The sequence below is a fragment of the Daphnia pulicaria genome, chromosome 3 (assembly GCF_021234035.1).
Source record: "Daphnia pulicaria isolate SC F1-1A chromosome 3, SC_F0-13Bv2, whole genome shotgun sequence".
In the NCBI taxonomy this organism is placed as follows: Eukaryota; Metazoa; Arthropoda; class Branchiopoda; order Diplostraca; family Daphniidae; genus Daphnia; species Daphnia pulicaria.
This window is the reverse complement of record NC_060915.1, coordinates 3,609,643-3,631,275: the sequence shown is the minus strand read 5'-3', so window position 1 is coordinate 3,631,275 and position 21,633 is coordinate 3,609,643. Positions and strand designations below refer to the sequence as shown.

General features: G+C 41.3%; 1 protein-coding gene across 1 annotated transcript; it reads right to left on the bottom strand.

The window, feature by feature from the left end:
- Positions 1 to 19,796: 19,796 nt before the first annotated feature.
- On the bottom strand, positions 19,797 to 21,350 carry LOC124328666. The gene has a single exon (XM_046787463.1). It carries the CDS (start codon positions 21,348 to 21,350, stop codon positions 19,797 to 19,799), a length of 1,554 nt encoding a protein of 517 aa, XP_046643419.1.
- Between the last annotated feature and the right edge of the window lie 283 nt (positions 21,351 to 21,633).

Here is a 21,633-nt window from a genome sequence, read left to right as displayed (position 1 = left end):
CTTGTGAGTTCAGTAGGGATTTGAGTGACGAGTTTGATACGTTTTTTTCACCGATTTCTGTCAATACTTTGAAACATCTATCACTCCAATTTCCTCGTTATTTTGATTCCTTATTCGACAAAATTCTTTCCTTTTTCGGCCAGGAATGTTGTTGGGTTTTTTTACGGATAGGTAATTAGGGGGATGTTTATGATACCATCCAGTCTAGGGGGATATACTGTTTGAAAAAGGGCTTCGACTGTTTGTAGCCGTCAGATGACTCTCCCAACGCCGCTTTATTTATTCTCTGATATCTATTAGAATTTGTCTCAATATTCCAAAACACAAAGCCCAAAAACAGAATCGTCTGGGACGTAATTAGATTGAATCTATTTATTCCTTTTTCGCGAGTAAACAGTACTCTAAGCTAGATCAAGGTTAAATTTGCATTTTTGAACAAATCGTCACCTGTAGCCAGTATTTTTGGACTCATTGACCTCGTCTGATGTGTTCGTGATGTTTACAGTGTACTTGTAACCTCTAATTACTGCCTGCCATTTATTTGTCTTCTTCATTACAATAATTCTTTAACCTGTTTTTCTTTTTCAGTCTGGATGTAGCCATGTGAGCAGTGTCAGAGATCAAGTGGATATAGGTAAAGGAGTAGGTTGTTGATCCTCAACTTTACCAACAGTGTGAAAGGGGTCTTTCACGATGAATGGCGAAATCCCTGTAAGGGTCGTTCGAGATCTTACTTTTACTTATACTAAATAACACACAAGTGATCATCAGAGGATGACGCTTATGTATTACACTTTAACACTACACATACAGTACAAGCAGACAGTTCACAAGAGAGCACAAGAGATAGTTAAGGCTTATATTACCAGAGGCGAGTCCGGAGCAGACTGCCTTCTGGAGGGAAACACGGGGCCTTTTATACTGCCCGAGACGCGTGAGTCATCGTGAGTCATCGTCTGGGTATTTAGGTCACGCCGGTGTCGCCGTTGAACTGTAGACGGTGGTGGACGGAGTTACTGTGAAGGTCGTGAGTGCATCCGCACTTGAGCTGCACGCGTGCACCCGCACTTGAACTGCGCGCGTCCCTGGTGCGCATGCGCGTGCACTGCGTATGAGCGCGGGTTGCGCATGCGCGTGTGTTGCGCATGCGCGCGCAACTGTAGATGCGCCGCTATACTTGGCTGGCTGCTCGTGCGCTCCCGTGGCTGGTTCCGGACACAATACATGACAGATACGTATAGTTAAGCCGATCCTTACATCCCTATAATTTCCATTATCAGCCTGGATGAAATTGCAAGTTGCTGATTGCAATAATGCTGATTGCGCTAACCACAACCAATCTCTGGAAATGGCCGATCGGAGAAAGAAGCTAGTACTCTCCAAAATCAATCCTTTCCCAGAAGCAGCACCTGGTACAAGAACGCAGGTTTTAACAACGCCTCTTGATGCCGAAAGCTCAGAGCTTATCACACGTTTTTTGGCTTCCAAAAGACAGTTTTCTCAAAGCTTTGAATCGTATCTCAAGCACATTTTGAAGGTAAACAACAAAAAACTTTATCCGTATAATGTGTTTTCACTTTGTATTTTTAGGTCTTGACGGAACCGGCTATCGCTGTGCGAACCCAAGCCATGAAATGCCTGACTCAAATCGTTGAATCGGACCCAGTCGTCCTGGCCCGGTCCGACATGCAACTTGGTATTCATCATTTTTTCCTGGACCAAAGTACATCAGCAGTGAGAGAAGTAGCTGTTGATTTAGTTGGCAAATTTGTCTTATCACGCCCAGAGCTTATTGACAAATATTGTACCATGTTGTCTGCGCGTATTTTGGACACGGGAGTTAGTGTTCGCAAAAGAGTCATTAAGGTAGTCATTAGTTATTTATTTGATAACAATGACTCAAATGTAATGATGACTAATTCTTTTCCCAATAGATAATGAAAGACATCTGCACCGAATGTCCTGATTTCTCCAAGATTCCAGAGATATGCGTGAAGATGATCAGAAGAGTGAACGACGAAGAAGGTGGCATCAAAAAGCTGGTCATGGAGGTCTTCCAAGCTATGTGGTTTAGCCCAGTCAGAGATAAGCCGACACTTCACTTTAATGCTTTAATGAGAAAGGTACTTTAGTTCTATCCCAACAATTGGATTTCGAATTTCAAGTTCTTTTTCATGCAATTTCTCCTTATTACTTCCAAAGCCCTATTGATGGCCTGCCAACAAATCGTTAACTGCTTAGTCAAAAATATTCTCCAACTCGAGGAAGCTTCTCTTGCTCGAGGCCCCAGTTCCGGTGAGTCCATAATTAATATTTTGAATTGAACGAATTTTATAACGATTTTCTGTTCCTTGTTTAGCGGGATCGGCGGATAGGAAAAACTCAAATGGCGGAGAAACGAAAGAGGCTTCTCAGCGATAAGTCGCCTGTATGACTACGTTATATTTGTTCGCAAAAATACGACCCTTACTACTTGTGCCACATGCCATGACCCTTCAACCGTACTTGAATCTTCGCTGTTGGACTCAAATTTCGCTTCAAATTCGCTGTTGGTGGTGATCATCAAATTATCAGTGACGTTGCCCGGACATTGGAAGTAGTAGTCCCCTTGCTGGAACATCCAAGTGAATCTTTCCTCGCTCAACTGGAAGAAGATGCTGTGGGCCAGCACTTTTTGTGGTGAGTTAGTCAAACGGAGAAAGAAATTTATACAAATTTAAAGTTTTTACTCATTAATATAAATAGATTACACTGGAAGCGATTTGGTCGGAGATTCGCACTGCAAGGTATTGAGTTCTGTTCGAACGTTTTTGACGAAGAGGAAGATTTAGCTATCGAGGCTAGCGAAACTGCTGAAATGGGCCGTCCGCCTGAACATACATCTAAATTCTACGCCATGGGGAGCTCTTCAATATCTAGTTCCTGTGTTGATGCAAACGTTGACTAAACGAGAAGAGTATGCTGATGAAGACGATTAGAATCCCAGTAAGGCTGCCGGTGTGTGTCTCATGTTATGGGCCAACTGCTGCGAAGATGTCATCGTTACTCACGTCCTTCCTTTCGTGAAGTAGAATATTGTGGTTGGATACATTTCTTGCTGACACTCTATAACGGTTTCGCTCAGTTCAGGGTCGGTCGGTCATCTCAGTTCTTGCCATAGCCCTATCATTGACTGGGTGGTGGTATAATTTGTGTCCAGCTATTTCCAGTAATGGTTATGTTGGTCGCCATGTTCTCACCACCCTATCATTGACTGGGTGGCGGGATAAGGGGTGACGACCGGTCGGTCTGTTCACGGTCGGTTGGTCATCTCAGTTCGTGCTACCAGCCCTATCATTGAATGGGTGGTGGGATAATTGGTGTCCAGCTATTTCCAGTAATGGTTATGGTGGTCGCCATGTTCTCACCACCCTATCATTGACTGGGTGGCGGGATAAGGGCTGACTGCCAATTTTGACGTGGCCGAGAATTTGAAAAATTAGTAACCCTGCTTTTTACCTGTCACTAATTTTTTTTTTTAATTTTTCTTAGTCACCTGTCACGAGTCAAGCCCGGCATTTGGAACAATGGCGTTCCGCCTACTCCATATCAATTCCGTCCAACTGCCTCTCTTCTCAGCTCCTAATGATAAAAAACAAAATGAAATAAGATGTTTTTGTTATCATCATGTTATTTGATGATCCGTGCAACACAATGGTGATCGATGATTTATTGGTCGTCCTAATTTTCTTTTATTATTTTTTCCCCCCATTGATAAAAATCAAAGTACCTTGTAAACTTAATGATGTTAATAATATAATAATATTAGATTGTTATGATGAAATACTTGTGTCAAATTCGAATCGAAAAAGGAAGTGAACTAAAGGCCTAATCGTAAGAATCTCTTTCCTCAAAAGCTGCACAGCAAAACGGTTCAAAAGCCTCAAATGCATGATCAATCTCCACGTAACATCATTGATCTTCCACAAAGAACCAAAATCAAGGTATATATAAGTGAAATAAGAGAATAGTTTAATAAGGAGATGGTTTATTCAAAATCATCCTCATCACTCTTACATTCAATTGCCATACTTTGAATGTTCATGAATGTTGCAAGTTGTTATGAATCAAATAAATGATCAGTGATGGAGATTGGATCTCGACAAAGTGATCTTCCTCCTTTGGGAGCACTGTAATTTCCCCGAAAAGTACGAGAATTTGACTCTAAAAAACAAAAACAAAAAAATTTATATTTTTCGTTTCAAAAGCATCAACTGGATAACCTCCAAAAAATCAAATTTATATTTAGAAGGAAAAAAATTTACCGTTATACATCGCAGTAATGAATCCTTCCACTGTCGGGGTACATTGGTGCATAAAGGAAAAAACACGGAGCCCATCAATGTAATGCAGAAATTCTCCTCCAGAAAAAAAAAGTCTGACAGGGTACAGTTACAAATCCTGTTCGAGATGCAACGTTTTCCCGGAAGTGTTTGCCGATTACATACCGAAATGAAGATAAATAAATTGACACACTTGGAAATGAGGTGTAGACTCATCGACTTCTTTTTCACACTGATCTATTGATAGCTAAGAATGGGACGTTTACACATTTGGGGTAGGGTAGAGTGGTGACAATGGGGCCACCTAACGGGGGCCCCGAAGGCAATAATCATGAAGATGACGAGGTAGGCGACTCTGACGGCCACATCTGGAAATGGGCTGTTGGGGTGTCGGTATATTCCCAACATATTCCCCACCAGAGCCCGTATCGTCCGGCTCGACTTCTCCGATTGCTGGATCTGGATCGTTCGGCGCTGGATCGTTGATCATCGGTGCTGGGTCAGGGGGAGCCAGATAATCGACTGGCTCCGGTCCTGCTACATCTGGGGTGATTACGTCTTCGGGTTCTTGGAACACTTCTAAAGGATATAAACATTGAATGGCACGATTGATATGATTACCGTTAGCAGTCCGAAGAACGACCGATCGAATGAGTCCATCACGACTCGGTCTTAGTTCGGTGACTAATCCGGTTGACCACATAAGGCGTTTGGTGTGTTCGTCATGAATAAGCACAACTTCACCAAGGCGAATTTTCCGGCTGGATTTCCCCTTTGAGTGGAAGTTGTCCAGCTGCATGACGTAATCTTCGATGAATCGGGCGCAGATGTTACTCACATATTCCCTTCTCTCTTGGTCCATCACGATGAGTGTTGCACTAGTGGATGTGGGAGCCATCAAGTTGACTGCTGGCTCCGGGTTGGCACAAGTCGATCGTCGATTGTTAAGAAATTGGTTGGGAGTGATAGGGAGTGGTTCATCTGCTCCGTCACTGATGTAATTGAGGGGACGCGCGTTAACTACGCTTTCAATTTCGATAAGACTTACTTCGAGTTCGTCATAAGCTAAACAGGCTCTGCCGTTGGAGCGTCGTAATAAATCTTTGACGCTCCGCACCATCCGCTCCCAAAATCCTCCCCACCATGGCGCTAAGCTGGCGGAATAAATCCAAAGGAGTTTTCTTCTGGCGAGTAGATCTAGGACAGTTGGATCGGCTTGTAGAATGTTTAAGTGGCGCTCGACACAGCGGAATGTTTGTGCATTGTCTGAATACATGACCGACACTGGCCCTCGTCTCGCGGCAAATCTTCTGAATGCCAGTAAAAACAAGCGGGCGGATAAATCAATGACAAGTTCAAGATGCACAGCACGAGTAACGGCGCACGTAAATAAACACACGTAGCACTTGCGATGATTAATCACTGTTTCTTCTTCGAATTCTTGTTCGATTGGAGCCTCTGCTTCCTTCAGTGGCTCCGGCTCTTGTTCTATGGGAGACTCTTCCTCTGCAAGTGGCTCCGGAATGGAATCCGCTTCAATGGAATTTCCTTTTTTCTTAGTTTTCTTGATTGTCACTAGCTTGTAATAAAGCGGTCCAGCAAAGTCGACTCCAGTGACATTAAAGGCCTGTGGATTTTTTAGTCGATTAAGTGGAAGTGGCGCTGCTAGCTCGTTGAATGGTGGCGATGACAGCTTTTTGCATTTGACGCACTTGAACAACTCTTTCTTTGTCTGCTGACGTCCTCTGACGATCCGAAATCTTTCCTTGAGTTCGGAGAGGGTCGTCTTCACGCCAGCATGATGGAGTGATTCGTGCTTATCTGCAATAATAAAGGAAACAATTTTGTGATTAGCGGGTAGCAAGATCGGAGGCTCGATATTTTTGTCCCTGAGCGCGAGAATAACTCGGCCACTGATCCGCCCTACTAACACGGCCCATCCACTTAATGTAAGATGTAGGTAAATATGGGATGAATAGATCCAGGTCGCAATTTGGGGGGGGGGGGGGTGGTAGTATAGCGTATGTATAAATTTATTCGGATCTAGGATGGGACCAAATAAAGAATATTCATCGTAGATCCACCAGCGTTTATTAATTAATATACTGATTGTAAGTCAAAGTAATATACCCGGGGGTATGATTTTGTTGTGATACCATTTGGTACATACACAGAATGTGCATCACAGTATAACCATATTAGGTACACAGTGGACGAAAAAGCTAAAAAATATCTCAATTTTCATTACTTCCAAACCTTTGTCCCTTGATTGTAAGAACAGGTGGTCAAGTGGTCAGAGAGATGAACTACGGAATTGAAGGTCAGTAGTTCAAATTTTGGGTGAGACTTTTATCTTTTATTTTCTAACAGAAATCCTATCCAAAGATGGATGTTATTTAAGGATACTGTGTATACACAAACCGGTATATTCAAGGGACATAAAAATGGTACGTGCGGGGAATGGGCAATAAGGATCAACATGAAGCATTCCATGGATATGCTGTTTGTATCTCCCTTATCCTTGGGAGTACGCTGCAGTCATATCCATGGAACATCGCTGTGTTAGTAGGGCGGGTTAGTTTGTCTCTTTCATCCCAGACTGGATTAAGAGCTGCGATCTTTTCCTTTGGATGGATCGGTAGACCAAGCTGGAGTGTCTCGTATGCCTTCGGATACCTTTCTTTCTGGAGCTGCCTATAAATCGTCAGCTCCGCCTCGTCTAATTCTTCACTTGCAAACCTGGCGACTGTAATGACCTGTGTGTAAGATTCGGCCTACTGCTTGTAGTATAGAGCAATCTACTACGCAGTACCCCAAGGCCAATCTACTACGCAGTACCTCAAGGTCACTGTACTACGCAGTACCTTGATGCATTTCTCTATTGCACCATCACTAACTGTAATGATGCAACTACATCCCGGATTGCGCCACACTCTGCAGTGATAGTGCCATCCTAACAACCTTGACGACCGCCTATAAAAGCCCGACACTCTGTTCATCCAGTAGAGTCGTACCCGGCATTGTATCCCGATATATCCGTTAATAAACAGTACTGCAAAGACTACTCCCTTTTCCTCGTTGTTTGTTACTGAGACTATTGTGAATCATCACAAATTGGTGAACGTGCCAGTTTACTTCGAACATCCGACCTTTTTCAACAATCATCGAGGAAGGAGAGAAATACCAAAGCGGTAAGTGAATGACGACTCCTACATTACCTTCTAAAGATACATCTTATGCTGCTTTAAACGAGTCCCTGATAGGGGAGATAGACTTAGAAGAAGACAGTTACATCAGATCCCTTCCACAAAATATTTTACCCATTAGAGAAAGATTTTTATCGCAGTGGAACGAGTTAATTAAACTTACAAAAGACGTCGCAGATAGGACATCTACCAGACGAGTGACAAGAAGCAATTTTCTTGCAAAAAAGAAAGACATCAAAAGTCAAGTCTACAATTCATTAAAGCAATATACTTACGAGTTTTATAAAAAAAGAATTAGGGAAATCCCAATATATAACCGGTGCGGCAAGAGAAAAAGTAGTTGACGATATAGCAACATATTTAGTACAGCTAAAAGAAGATTCCTTCGTATATAATCCATTGATTCAAAATATACGAACAGCTCACAGTAAAGAAGTTGAATTCAGAAATAAAGCTTTTAAAGTCTTCAGACGTGAATTAATTTTTAAGCAATTGTCTCTAGAAAATTACGCGAATAGCCTTGAAGCACAACTAGAAACCCAAAAAGCAAATAGTGATAGAGAAGTCGATAACGTAAGAAGAGATTTGTCTAAGAAATTAACAGATTGTCTTATCGATAATACTCGATTAACAGCAGAAGTAGAAAATCTACAACTTTCCAATGATAAACAAGCAGCTCGGATAACAGAATTAAACAGTAAAGTAGAAGACCATCAAGCGAGTGGAGAAAGTAAATCATTTTTTTAAAGAATACGAAGCAGTAAAGAGGGATTTAGAGACAGCGGAAGACAATTTATCAAAGAGGGACGAGTATATTAAAAATCTGAAAGATACTTTAACCCAGCTAGAAAACGATTCAAAGGAAAAAGTAAAACAACTCGTTGACAGCTACAACGCGTTAAGTATTAAACACGATTCCCTAGAAAACTCCTGTAAAACAGCTGACAGCAAAGTTATAGAATTAAAAAACCTAAATTCTCAATTGAATGCGCAGTTGAATCAGATTATAAACGATAACTTAGCTCATTTGATGGACCTAAGCGACCAGAACGTACAATTAACTACCCAATTAACGAAATTACAACAAGACGTCGCCACTAAAGAATTATCAATAGATTCTTTAAGGCAAACGAACAAAGGGTTAAACTTAGATATAGCTACGTTACAACAACAGTTAGCACAACAGACAGCACAAATCACTCAACCCCCAAACATGACTCCGACTCCTCCAACACCACCGACCGCTCCTGTACAAAATCCTTTAAACCAACAGCAAGGCCCTAGAGCACCTTCCCCCGATCCAAACAATGTTCCATTGACTAAAAGTCATCTCCGTGAACTATACTCACAGGATGAACGAAAATCAATTCCAGTTTACAAAGGGAAAAGAGGATATCAGCTCATTAATAATTGGTTAAAAGACGCCGAAAGAGTAGCGCAAAGCGCAGGATGGAACGCAAAAGATAAAATTAAATATTTTTCAGATAGATTAAGAGGTGATGCAGCGGATTGGCACAGTGACTACATATATCACGCTGCGGATAAAGAAGATTATGATGCGTGGGAGAAAGCTCTCATTAGCAGATTTTTAACGGAAACAGAGATCGAGAATCTTAAGATACAATTAAATGAACTAAAACAGATGCCTGATCAGAGTACCCAAACATATGTTTCAAGACTTAATCATTTGTATGGCATTATTCATGGAAAAGAAATCGTTCTTGATGAAACAGTTGCACCCCCTGAAGCCGTAGTTCTGGCTAGATCCCTTAGGAAAATTAGAGGAAAAGCAAAACAAAAGATATTGCTAAAAGGCTTGTTACCAAAAATAGTAAAAGTCGTGTGGACCAGAATTGACGTAAATAGCTCTTATGAAGATGTTTGCGAGATAGTTTATGCAGCATAAACTGATGGGCAAGACGTAGAGCTTCAGAGACAGAAGAATAAACTTTCGAAACTTGAAAAGCAATTGGCAGAACTAAATATCGATCCCACCGCTCAAAAGGAAACACCGGCAGTTTTCCTGCCTACAGTGGCCATTACTGAGGCCTATAACCGACATCGGTCACCTTCCGGTGATCGTAGACGCTCACATTCCGAAGGTCGTATACGTTTCCAGCAACCCTCCCAGCAGCCACAGAATACGGATAGTAGTTAGTCACGGGACAGAGGTAGGAATAACACATATTATCATTCACGAAGCCCAAGCGGAAATAGGTACAATCCAAATTCTGATGTGCGACAGCGTAGAGAACAGACCCCACCACGTCAAAATTATTCCGGTAGCCAAACGGGTAGAACACAATTCCCATGTCCAAACAACGATTCGTATAGAAGACGATTTTCAGATAACAATAGTTTCCAACGTAATAGAAATTTTCAGGACCAACGTAGTGCACCCGCAAATTACCGCCCAAATAATTCGAATTTTCGTCCAGCTCCTTACAACGGCGCTAGACCAAGAACGAACGGAGGATACGAGCAACAAAGAGAAGTTAGAAATAGACATGGCATCGAATGTTATGCATGTGGTAAACGTGGACATTACGCTAGAGAATGTCGCACAAATCCACCAGGAGCACCCCAGCAGCAACAATAGGTTTACTAACCACTCCCAATGTACATACGTTACCCATTATAGCAAATGTAGCTCAGCTAATGAGAATACCAGTAACATTTAGTAACCTTAAGACACAAGCATTAATAGATACCGGTGCAGCCGCAAGCTTCTTAGCACACCGATTGTTAATATGTATTCCGTATACTGATATTAAAGAATTACAAGTTTCTGACCCAAACGTACAGTTATTTAGGACAGTTTCAGGTGAAGTAGTTAAACCTATTGGTAAATATGAATTAAGCATTAGATTAGCTCGTAGACCCCCATTTATTCACCAATTTTATGTTATAACAGATCTAGATGAAGGTTGTATTTTAGGCTATGATTTCCTCGCAGCAAACAAGATTGTTATTTACCCCAGTGAACGTAGTATTAGTTATACACATGAGAATGAATTAAGAAACTTGATCATACCCCCTTTATCAATATGTTCAATCAGTATAGCCACACCTCCACAGCTCGATTTAGCAGGAGTCCCAGTGGAGCAGAAAGAAAATTTGAAAAACCTGTTGCTTAGCTATTTTCCCCTTTTCACCAAAAATATTAATGAGTTGGGTAAAGCGAAATTGATTAAACATTCAATTCATACCACGCAATTACCAGATCTTATGCCCATGAGGCGCACCCCAGAGAGATTGAGATTAGTAGTGAAAAAACAGATTGAGGATATGTTAAGAAATAACATCATTAGACCAAGTACCAGCCCATTTGCCTGTCCTATCTTGCTCGTAGCGAAGAAGGAAGAAGGTCAAATGAGGAATTGTGTCGACTATCGCCCGCTAAACAATGTAACAGTTAAAGACAGATATCCAATTCCCAATATTCAGTTGATTATCGATAGCCTTCATGGCGCGAAATATTTTTCAACTTTGGATTTGCTCAGTGGATATTGGCAGATAAAAATAGAGGAAAAGCATAAATACAAAACTGCTTTCATATGCGAGTATGGACTTTACGAGTTCAACTGCATGTCTTTTGGTTTGTGCAATGCTCTTAGTACTTTTCAGAGGGAAATGAACACTTTATTTAAAGATGTCTTATATGAATTTGTACTTGTTTATTTGGACGACATCATCGTTTTTAGTAAAACGATGGATGAACATATTCGACACTTAAGGATAGTATTCGACCTGCTAACACAAGAGAATCTTAAACTTAAGTTAAGTAAATGCGACTTCTTTAAGACAAAGATTAAGTACCTAGGATATATTATCACAGCTAGTGGATTTCATCCCGACGACGGGAAAAAACGTTCCATACTAAACTACCCTGAACCGTTAAACGTTAAACAATTATCGTCCTTTTTAGGTTTGGCTAATTATTATCGTAAATTCGTACGCAAGTACGCGGAAATAGCTCATTTTTTGACAGAACTAACGAAAAAAGATAGTAAATGGGTATGGGGCGAGAAAGAAAGGGACGCCTTTCAACGTATCAAACATTGCCTAACCAGCAATCCACTTCTGAGGTATCCAGATTTTACCCGGGAATTTCTAGTCTACGCGGACGCCTCAGGATACGGGATTGGTGCAGTGTAAGCGCAGATACAGTATATACCACCCTCAGAAACGGATCCAGAAGCCATACACGGAGAACACGAAGTAGTGATAGCATACACTTTGCGACATTTAGACGAACGAGAACGAATTTGGAATATTTCAGAAAAAGAATGTTTAGCCATTGTACATTCATTAGAGCATTTCAGACCATATCTTTATGGTATAACTTTTAGAGTATTTACAGATCATAAACCGTTAGAAACGTTGATGAAGAAAAAGGACCCACACGGAAGATTAGCACGTTATGCATACGAGATGCAGGCATATAATATGACTCTTATACACCGTCCTGGCCAGGAAAATCAAAATGCAGATGGTTTAAGTAGACAACCACTTCCAGTAATAGGCGCTATATTAAAACCCGAAGTAATGCAAAACGATTGGATAACAGCGCAACGTAACGACGAATATTGCAAAGAAATAATTCGAATAATTAGTGAATGTGAAAACGACAAACAAGAATTTCAATTTGATAATGCAGGTTTACTCGTAACCTATGACGGAAAAATTTTGGTACCAAAAGAAAAGGTAGAAGACATACTTAAGATGTATCATGACCATATGTTAGCAGGGCATTTAGGAGTAGCAAAAAGCTTAGCGAGAATTAAACGCCAATACCTTTGGCCCGGAATAGGCAACGACGTTAAAGCATATGTGAGCAATTGCATCACATGTGCTAAACGCAAAGCCTACGGCTCAATTAAAGCACCACTTAAACCTTTGCCACCTGTGACCAAAGTTTGGGAACAGATCGCAATGGATATAGTTGGACCGGTCACGGAAAGTAGTAATGGAAACAAATATATATTAGTTCTGTCTGATTATGCAAGTCGATTTGTTATGACAATTCCAATGGAGAATCAAAGTGCTTATACGATAGCTGAACACTTAGTAAAGAAAGTTTATACTAAATATGGTCCACCAGAAAGAGTACTAACCGATCAAGGTACCAATTTTCTTTCATGACAAGAAGGAAGTGACGGACCGATACTTTCACCTTTTGGAACGCATAATGTGTCAATAACCAGTGAAAAGATAATAGTGAATCACAACACCATAGTGTGGCATAAACCCAGTGAAATCGGTAAAAACACACATAATTGTGAACAAAAAGGACAGTTCCAGAGCACAGGACGACTTTCCCTTATCACCGTGGAAAACGACAGATCGAGAATCAATGAAAATCAAACGAGAGTAGGAAGACTCCTGGATTTGGAAAAACAAAAAGAAATCTTGTTCAATCCAATAAAAACAAATATTTGCACCACTTCTCAGATAGCTTATAAAATAACTGGCATTCCTGACACATACTTAGTTTTCGATGAGGAAGTAGGAAAATATTTTAGTCCGAAGATTAAACCAAGAAGAAAACGACAGACACAGTCGAATGAGAACGACTAAGTGTTCTCACGCACCTGGGGACATATAACCCCCCTTGCAGTAGTTCCCTATAATGACTCTGAAGCAAAAGAATACGTAGTGACTATATCCAACACACTAAAGCCACTACAGCTCCGACCACGTGTACCACCATTTAACCAAGCTATTTGGGAAAAACTCGGTATACCTATTGGCACAGCACAACAGTTCGTTCTATCCTCGAATCAAACCATCAGTTATACCTACGATGACACACGCAACAACGTATGCAGTCGCGGCGATGGACTTGTAGTTTGGGATAGGATTCATGGGTTTTGTCAGCCCAAAGGTTTCGAAAAAGGTTTCCACTATTGCCTTCATGACTCTACTTTCTTTCGAGGAAGAAAACCCTATAACTACAGTGTGCAATTCGTAGATTGCGAAGGGTCCAATTCCACGTGGATCTATGACGACTACAGGATGTACCTAATGCATACGGGAACTAAAAAATGTCTTACGATGGTAGATAAGACAGTAGAGTTACTGCCGTGTGAAATGAACCCACATTCCATCAAACAAATGTGGAAATTCGAATTTCGAAATGAAGACAAGCTGTTCCAGAGACTATACCCTAACATCACCATGGAAGAATGGGAATTCGTACAAGAAGAACTTCAGAGTAGACCAACTGAAAGTGTTACGGAAGTAGAAGATTTGTTTAATTGGGGAAGTTTCATACAAAAGACGAAGAGAAAGGAAAATAAAATGAATTCGACTTGTTTGACTCATGCGGGAAATATGCGAACTGTAACACTAGAACGGTGTACCAAACAAGACACAGATTTTTCCAAGCAAAATCAAATGTTCGAGTATGCTACAGACTATACCATAAGGAAATTCACCTCTAATATGTGCCTCCATATAGATCATTTTCTACATGACTCACTACCATCATTGATACCATGCAACAAAAATAGTATGAGATGGGGAATCAATGAATTGACAGGACAGTTTATGGATATTACACTCCCTTCGGTGTATTGAAAACAACAAAGGACGACTACAATTAGGATTTTGCAACAGCGACCAGAAGCCACGAAGTCAAAAATGGAAGTTTGAGTACTATAGCCCAATGTTAGTAAATTCGACGGACTTTCCCCGTCTTACCCCATCTGTTATATTGCAATGGCATAAAAATTTTACAGTCTTCGGGATACCATTCCCACCATTGCCTCCAATAATTCAACGTGTAAACATCGTCGAGACGCTAATAGATGAACCTACAGATAAGATACCAGAAACCACTACGACAACAATAGCAACGACTACAACAACAAAAGCAACAACAACAAAAACAACCACTACCCCCACTACAACTAAAGCAACGACACCTAAAACCACCACAACCACCCCCAAACCCACTACTACAACAACCACAACCACTTCTAAACCTACTACCACCGCTGCTCCCAAACCTAAAACCCCTAAAGAAGCAATATCAACTACAGTGAAACAAATAGTAGTCCCCACGAACCAAAACATGACAATTCCAATCGTAATACCCCCTCCACCACCACCTGAAATACAAGAGACAACTGTGCCACCCATCCAAAACACAACCACCCCTCCACAAATCATTTCTCATCTTCAGCCAGACACCGCACCGAAGCCAGAAATGGACAGCCTACACCTCAACCAATCAGCTGAAGTTCCTCCTATTCAACCGAACATTTCTGCTAGCACGCTGACAGCTCAACAGCAGTTACCTACACCACTAAATGATTCCAGCGATTTTTCATCAATTCTACCATTACAGCTAACACCTCAACATCCGGAAATTGACAATTTATATTTTAATGAGTCTTCTCCGGTTAAACCAATATGGGTGGAAGAACCAGTCGAGGCTCACCTATATTATGAAACATCAACTGCCACATACCCAAACATGACCAAGCCAACCACGACGGTACATCGAGTAGCGAAAGCAATCAACGACTCTACAGAGTATAACCCAACGATAAACGTAACATGGACTTCAAATCCAGCAGAAATAGACAAAAGAGCACTAAGTGAAGTTATGGCACCAATAATGCAATCTTTCCACGAACAATACAAACAGAATCTTGAAATCCAACATGAAAACGAACTAGCAAAAGAAATCCGTCAAATGTATTGTCAAGTTTCAGTGCTCCGCAGACTTCAAGCGGTTACTCTGTCACAAACAAACGGATTATTGGCCGCATCAGTACTAGAATTACCAACATGTTCCCGACTGCAAGGATTGGGTCAATCTTTACTCTTGCAGGAATGTGAACGAGTTCAAGTCTTCGTCACGGCAACGGAAACGAGATGTGGTTATCAACCACTAACAATATATAATAATAAGAACTATACAATTGGGACCGATTGATGGTCCATTCATCCATTTTCCAACTGTTTTTGGAAATCAAATTTGGTTAATCTTAACGGAAAAACTTATCATTGGGAGTATAACAGTACCCACAGCAGCTGGATAGAGCAAGTTCCAACAATCCACACCCCAAATTTGAATTTAGTGTCTGAATTCCAAGAGCTGCCTCTAAAAGATTTTGACTACGCCCTAAAATCACACCCATCCCACTCTACAGCTAACCTAGAACGACTAAACGTGTTAAACGAATTAATTGGACGAATAGAAGAAATAAACGACAATTCATTGGCTGGCATGGTAATGTCAGAAAAACAAGACAACAAATTCGGCGACATGTTTTCTTGGACGGACTATTTAAAAATTATGATTTTTGCTACGATCGGATTCATACTGTTTGTCCTATTATTATATATCTTCGCTCGAGTGAACCCTTTACCAGCATTAGTCGATTCATTCCGGCGTAGACGTTCAACCATTCGAAACAACTCAGACCTAGCAGACATTCCGTTAGAGCAAATGCAACCAATGATTACCGCGTCACCGCAAATAATTATCCCAGGAAATGTCTACCCTTTCGTAGTGCCACCCAGCGCACCGTTTGATGCGCGAATGCATTCCAATAGCTTTTTGAATCGCATACAACTATAAATCAACCCTTTTTCCGAGCCTACCTTGTATATATATTATCATGCTTACAATAACCCTATATCGCGCAGAAATGTACTCAGAAGATTTTTCAACTCACTCCAAACATAAGAACTGGAGTGTAAGATATGCAAGCGGAACCTTTCGACATGGCATTGATGATACTGTACCACATATCCACGAACTAGTTTTGATGAACGACGAGGACGGCCTACGCGATTGGATAACGAAAAATCCCGAAGACGTCGAAAGACGTTTTCGTGATAAAACACCACTTTTCATGGCCGTGAAATTCGACTCTTATGAATGTTTTACTGTACTACTGGACCACAACGCAAATATTGAAGAATCGAATTTTAAACATGAAACAATCCTGGTTATCACCGTAAGACTAAATCGCACTAAAATGTTTAAAGACCTTATTGCAAAGAACGCAAATATGCGTATCCAAGATCGCATGTCAAGAACAATTCTGGAAATACTGATTTCCAAAGATGACGTCGAAGCAATTCAATTCATCCATCTGCAACGTGGAACTCTATTGCTACATGACTTGCACAACATGGAATTTCCCCTAACCTTAGCTGTAAGCTATCAGGCCAAGAAATGTATCAGTTACATACTTAGTCTCAAACCAAACACACAAAATTTCCTTATACATCGGAAATTCAGCTGCCCTATTTCTGCAGCCATCCGCAAGAACGACTTACAAACTTTAACTTCATTGGTACAGCTAGAAGATTTTGGATATGTTATAAACAAATGTATACACAAATCAGTATCCTATATTCACCTTGCCGTTGAACGAGCAAAGCCTCAAATTGTAGAACTTTTACTAAACAATAACGCTGCTGTAAATCTACGTGACAATAACGGGAACACACCAACACATTACGTTAAAGATATTCCGACTCTTAAAATTCTAATCAACCACGGAGCTCGCCTTGACATGGTGAACAAGTCAGGCGATACACCACTACAGACAGCAGAAAAAGAGAAAAGGAATTGCATTTATCATTATCTTCGTTTGTATTCAGCCATAATTCAAGCGCGTCCACAGACATTCTTCAACGAGCGGTTTGGAGGATACTACCGAGAGCGACTACGACAAGGAATGGAAGATGGCAATGTTCCCCCCTCTCACAATTACTCTTTCGATACACTTGATTTGGACCCTCTTCCATTATTATTTGATGAGTTACCTCCCCTAGAAGAAGCCCCAATAACGTCACGACTGGAAGTCACCACGTGCCGACAAGTGAGAGCAACCACTTCTTTTCTAGGACAACGACAAATACCAGTAACCACGAGACAAGACGAAATAAATCGACAGCAAAGCTCAAGACCTGCCATAAAAGTTCGCCATGTACAACGCTTATTGGAACAATTAAACTCAAAACCATCACCGTCTCATAAACGTGAAAATGAATATATACCACCGACTGAAAGTGAATCGGAAGAAAGTGATATAAACCAAAATGAGTAGATTAAAAAAAAGAAGACAGAAACGACTCGAAAATAACCCTGACCACAAACTTCTTTAAATTTGAACTTTAAACATAAACTTTTTTCCATTTATCATCAATAAGTTTTGTATGTCCATTTGTCTACTTGATGTTCCCTTTCTTAAAGGATTCAAACCTCAATTCAATCGCATAAATTGTAACTTTCGTTTCTGATTTACCGTTTAAAAACAAAAACTTTGTCTTTTATACACACAGTCTTCAGCTATCACATTTTACCTGTATACACTAAAAAAACCACATGAAACTTTCTCTTTTTGACCCGTGTAATAATTTACCGCTATCCTACATATACATCCTTTAGCATGTCCCGTACCAGTATATCATCCGTAGAAAAGAAAGCTCTATACGCTATGTGTTCGAGTCGAAGTTCAATAAGGACAAAGTACATCTAATAGCATTCAACCATTTTCTTTTTCATATGACATCTCTTAATTCTTCACCTTTGTCTATCCACATAAATCATGTATATGTTTTCACTACAAAATTGTGTTATGTTTGCGCGGTTATTGCGCATCATCTTTTGACCTATTTTGCAAGACAAAGAGAGCCGTTGTATTTAAAAACAGCAACAACCGCACTGTACCACACTCGCAATTTAGTTTACAATGTGTGAAGACGCAACTGTGCTGAAGAAGACTTTTGTCCTTACGGCTCAACGCCGGAAAGGAACAATTGTGATCATAGACGTGCAAGCAAAAATCAGGAGAATTCCGGCGAGAATCATCTCCAACGACGAAGAAAAAGTGGAAATCACAACAGACCCCCGCTATCTACCAGGCATCGAACAATCGGTAGGGTTTGTGATTGAACCGATAAAGGAAGAGCCGGCTGACAGTGAAGAAGAACGGGGAGATGTGACGGAAGACGACGAGCCTGTCCAAGAACCGGATGACGTTGCAGAAGCCGAAGGAGATTCGAACAAAGAAAACGTCGCAATGGACCAACATATTGAGCAGACCAACCAGCAGACCCTCATCATCGACCTCACACTCAGTGACAGCGAGGACGACGAGGACGACGAGGACGACGAGGACGACGAGGACGACAAGGACGACATACGAAGCGACACCACGGAGGTAAACCTAGACATCCCCAGTGCAGTCCCGTTAGCCACTCCGCCCATAAATCATCAGACACCACAGCCGCCGACAAAGGAACAACCAGATTCGGCCCAAATGGAGAGGATCCCATCACCATTCCCTCCGTGTTATCATCCACCCCAACACTTCCAAAATATGTACGCCCCACCAATTATGTTGCAAAGTGAAGGGGAGTACTACGCCCAGCGGGAGGTACTGATCCAGCAGTACCTGCGAGACAGCTTGGATTTATATTATAAATATGAATTCCAGGCTCTAAAATTGAAAAGGGCTCGGGATGTACTCACAAACCGTAAGTACTAAGAAACAATTCCATTGATTTTTTTTTGTACTCACGGTTCGTGAAGCGTTCCATTACATTACTTATCGACATTCCATTGACTGCCGCATTGTAATTCTTATGTTATTCACAGTGCTATGCATTCCACATACTTATATTATGCTATTCACATTATTATGCAATATGCCTATATTCTATTCGAAATATTATGCAATGTTTTATTATTGCAATATTATGCAAATTTATACCAAGGTGATGGTATTACATTTCCCACTGTATTCAATTTAATCATACAGATATACACTTAAATAATTAAAATTAGCAGCATGAAAATTGTCCTTGCATGTATTGAAACTAAAAAAATACACAGTTTCCTTCCCCGACCAAACTTCTGTGGAAGGGGGAGGAGTGTAATGACCTGTTTGTAAGATTCGGCCTACTGCTTGTAGTATAGAGCAATCTACTACGCAGTACCCCAAGGCCAATCTACTACGCAGTACCTCAAGGTCACTGTACTACGCAGTACCTTGATGCATTTCTCTATTGCACCATCACTAACTGTAATGATGCAACTACATCCGGGATTGCGCCACACTCTGCAGTGATGGTGCAATCCCAACAACCTTGACGACCGCCTATAAAAGCCCGACACTCTGTTCATCCAGTAGAGTCGTACCCGGCATTGTATCCCGACATATCCGTTAATAAACAGTACTGCAAAGACTACTGCCTCTTCCTCGTTGTTTGTTACTGAGACTATTGTGAATCATCACACGACTCTGATAACTTTATCTTTCACTTTGATTGCTTCTGTTAGTCCTACGCCTGGGTCACGTGTTCTTTTACGGCTTCTGTTGGAGAACCTAAGCATCCAGGCTCGACTCCACAGAAAACGATTCCAGGTTGAGACGAATTCTAAGTCCCAGTCGATAGGCTCAGTTGGCATTGCAACGGCAGCAGTGATGTTAACTACTGCTCCTCTTGACTCTGCATCAATAGCTTCTTGAATGGATGGATCTTGCTTTTCTGGTGTAGAATCCGGCCAATTGTCTTCTTCTTCGATCAGCCATTCGGGTCCGTGCCAACACAGCTGAGAGTCTACCAGCGCTTGTGCTGGCCCTCCCCGCGAAGCAAGATCCGCTGGATTCTGGACTCCTGGGCAGTGCTTCCACCAATTCTTCTCGGAGACACCTTGAATTGTCTCCACTTGATTTCGGACAAACGGCTTCCACCTGTTGGCGTCACCTCGGATCCATCCGAGCGTTACCAATGAATCCGACCAATACGTCACTCTCCATTTTTCAATGTGCAGCGCTTTTCTTACAGCTTCACCTAAACGGACTGCCAAAAGAGAGCTTAATAATTCTAAGCGTGGTAAGGTGACCTTACGTTTTGGTAGAGGGGCTACTTTCGTTTTGCTGACGAGAAATGTGGTGAACGGCTTTTCATTTTCTCTTTGGAGCCGTACGTAAGCTACGGCTCCGTACGCATCTTCCGATGCGTCTCCGAACACGTGTAATTCTGCTACCACTATGTCTTTTCCAAATCCTACCCAGCGTGGAATTTTCAGCTGGTTGAAGTTGATGACACCTTTCATCACTGCTTTCCATGATTTTTGGATTTCTTCCGGGGCAACTTCATCCCAATCTACATCTTTCTCCCAAAGCTGTTGATAAATTATCTTTAGCAGGAGGACTGTTGGGGCTAGAAAACCTAAAGGATCAAAAATTCTAGATGAAATACTTAAAATTTTCCTCTTTGTGATTTTTTCGCCGATTTCTTCAGCTGCTTGTACGATTGTGGACGGCTCGAATTGTAACGTATCGGATCCAGTATCCCACCGGATCCCGAGCACTTTCTGTTGTTTATCCAAAGATGGAGACAGAAGACCTACTGCTTGATTTTCGAGGCCTTTTTCTTCCAGGTGTTGACGGAGCTCTTCGCTATTTGTTGCGTAGCTCCTCATGTTGAGTTGTGCTTCACTGAATAGGATATTCGTCTCGGGTTCTCTTGTTTTGGCCGTTTCGACTTCGTCTGCTCCGCCTAAATAATCGTCGACATATAAATTTTCCATTAATTGATCCACCGTCTCTGGATATCTAGAATAAACTGATTTTAGGTGCTTGTTTACAGCTGCTCTAAGCAAGAAGGGACTAGGACTCATGCCAAACGGAACTCTTAACCATTTGTAAACAATCAGCGGGGAGCCAATTTTACTTGGCTCCGTAGACCATAAAAACCTGATCGCTTCTGCATCTTCGGGCTGTAGCGCTATATTCAAAAACGCTTTTTCTATGTCGGCAATCCAGGCGATCTTGGTCATCCGGAATCACATTGTGACTGAAAGGAGATCGGGGTTTAAATTCGGTCCGATTTCCAACACTTCATTCAGGCTTGGCCCAAATTTCGATTTAGCTGCTCCATGAAAAACTGTGTTTTTGTCTCTTCTGAAAACTGGATGATTTGGTACATACGTGTGGTGACCATCGTACTCCATATCGGCTTCTTCCACGAATTTCTTGTCGATTAGTTGCTGGATCTCCCCTGGTAGCACGCCTCTATCTATAGGATGTACGTCGCCCATCTTTTCAGCCGAGTGAGATATC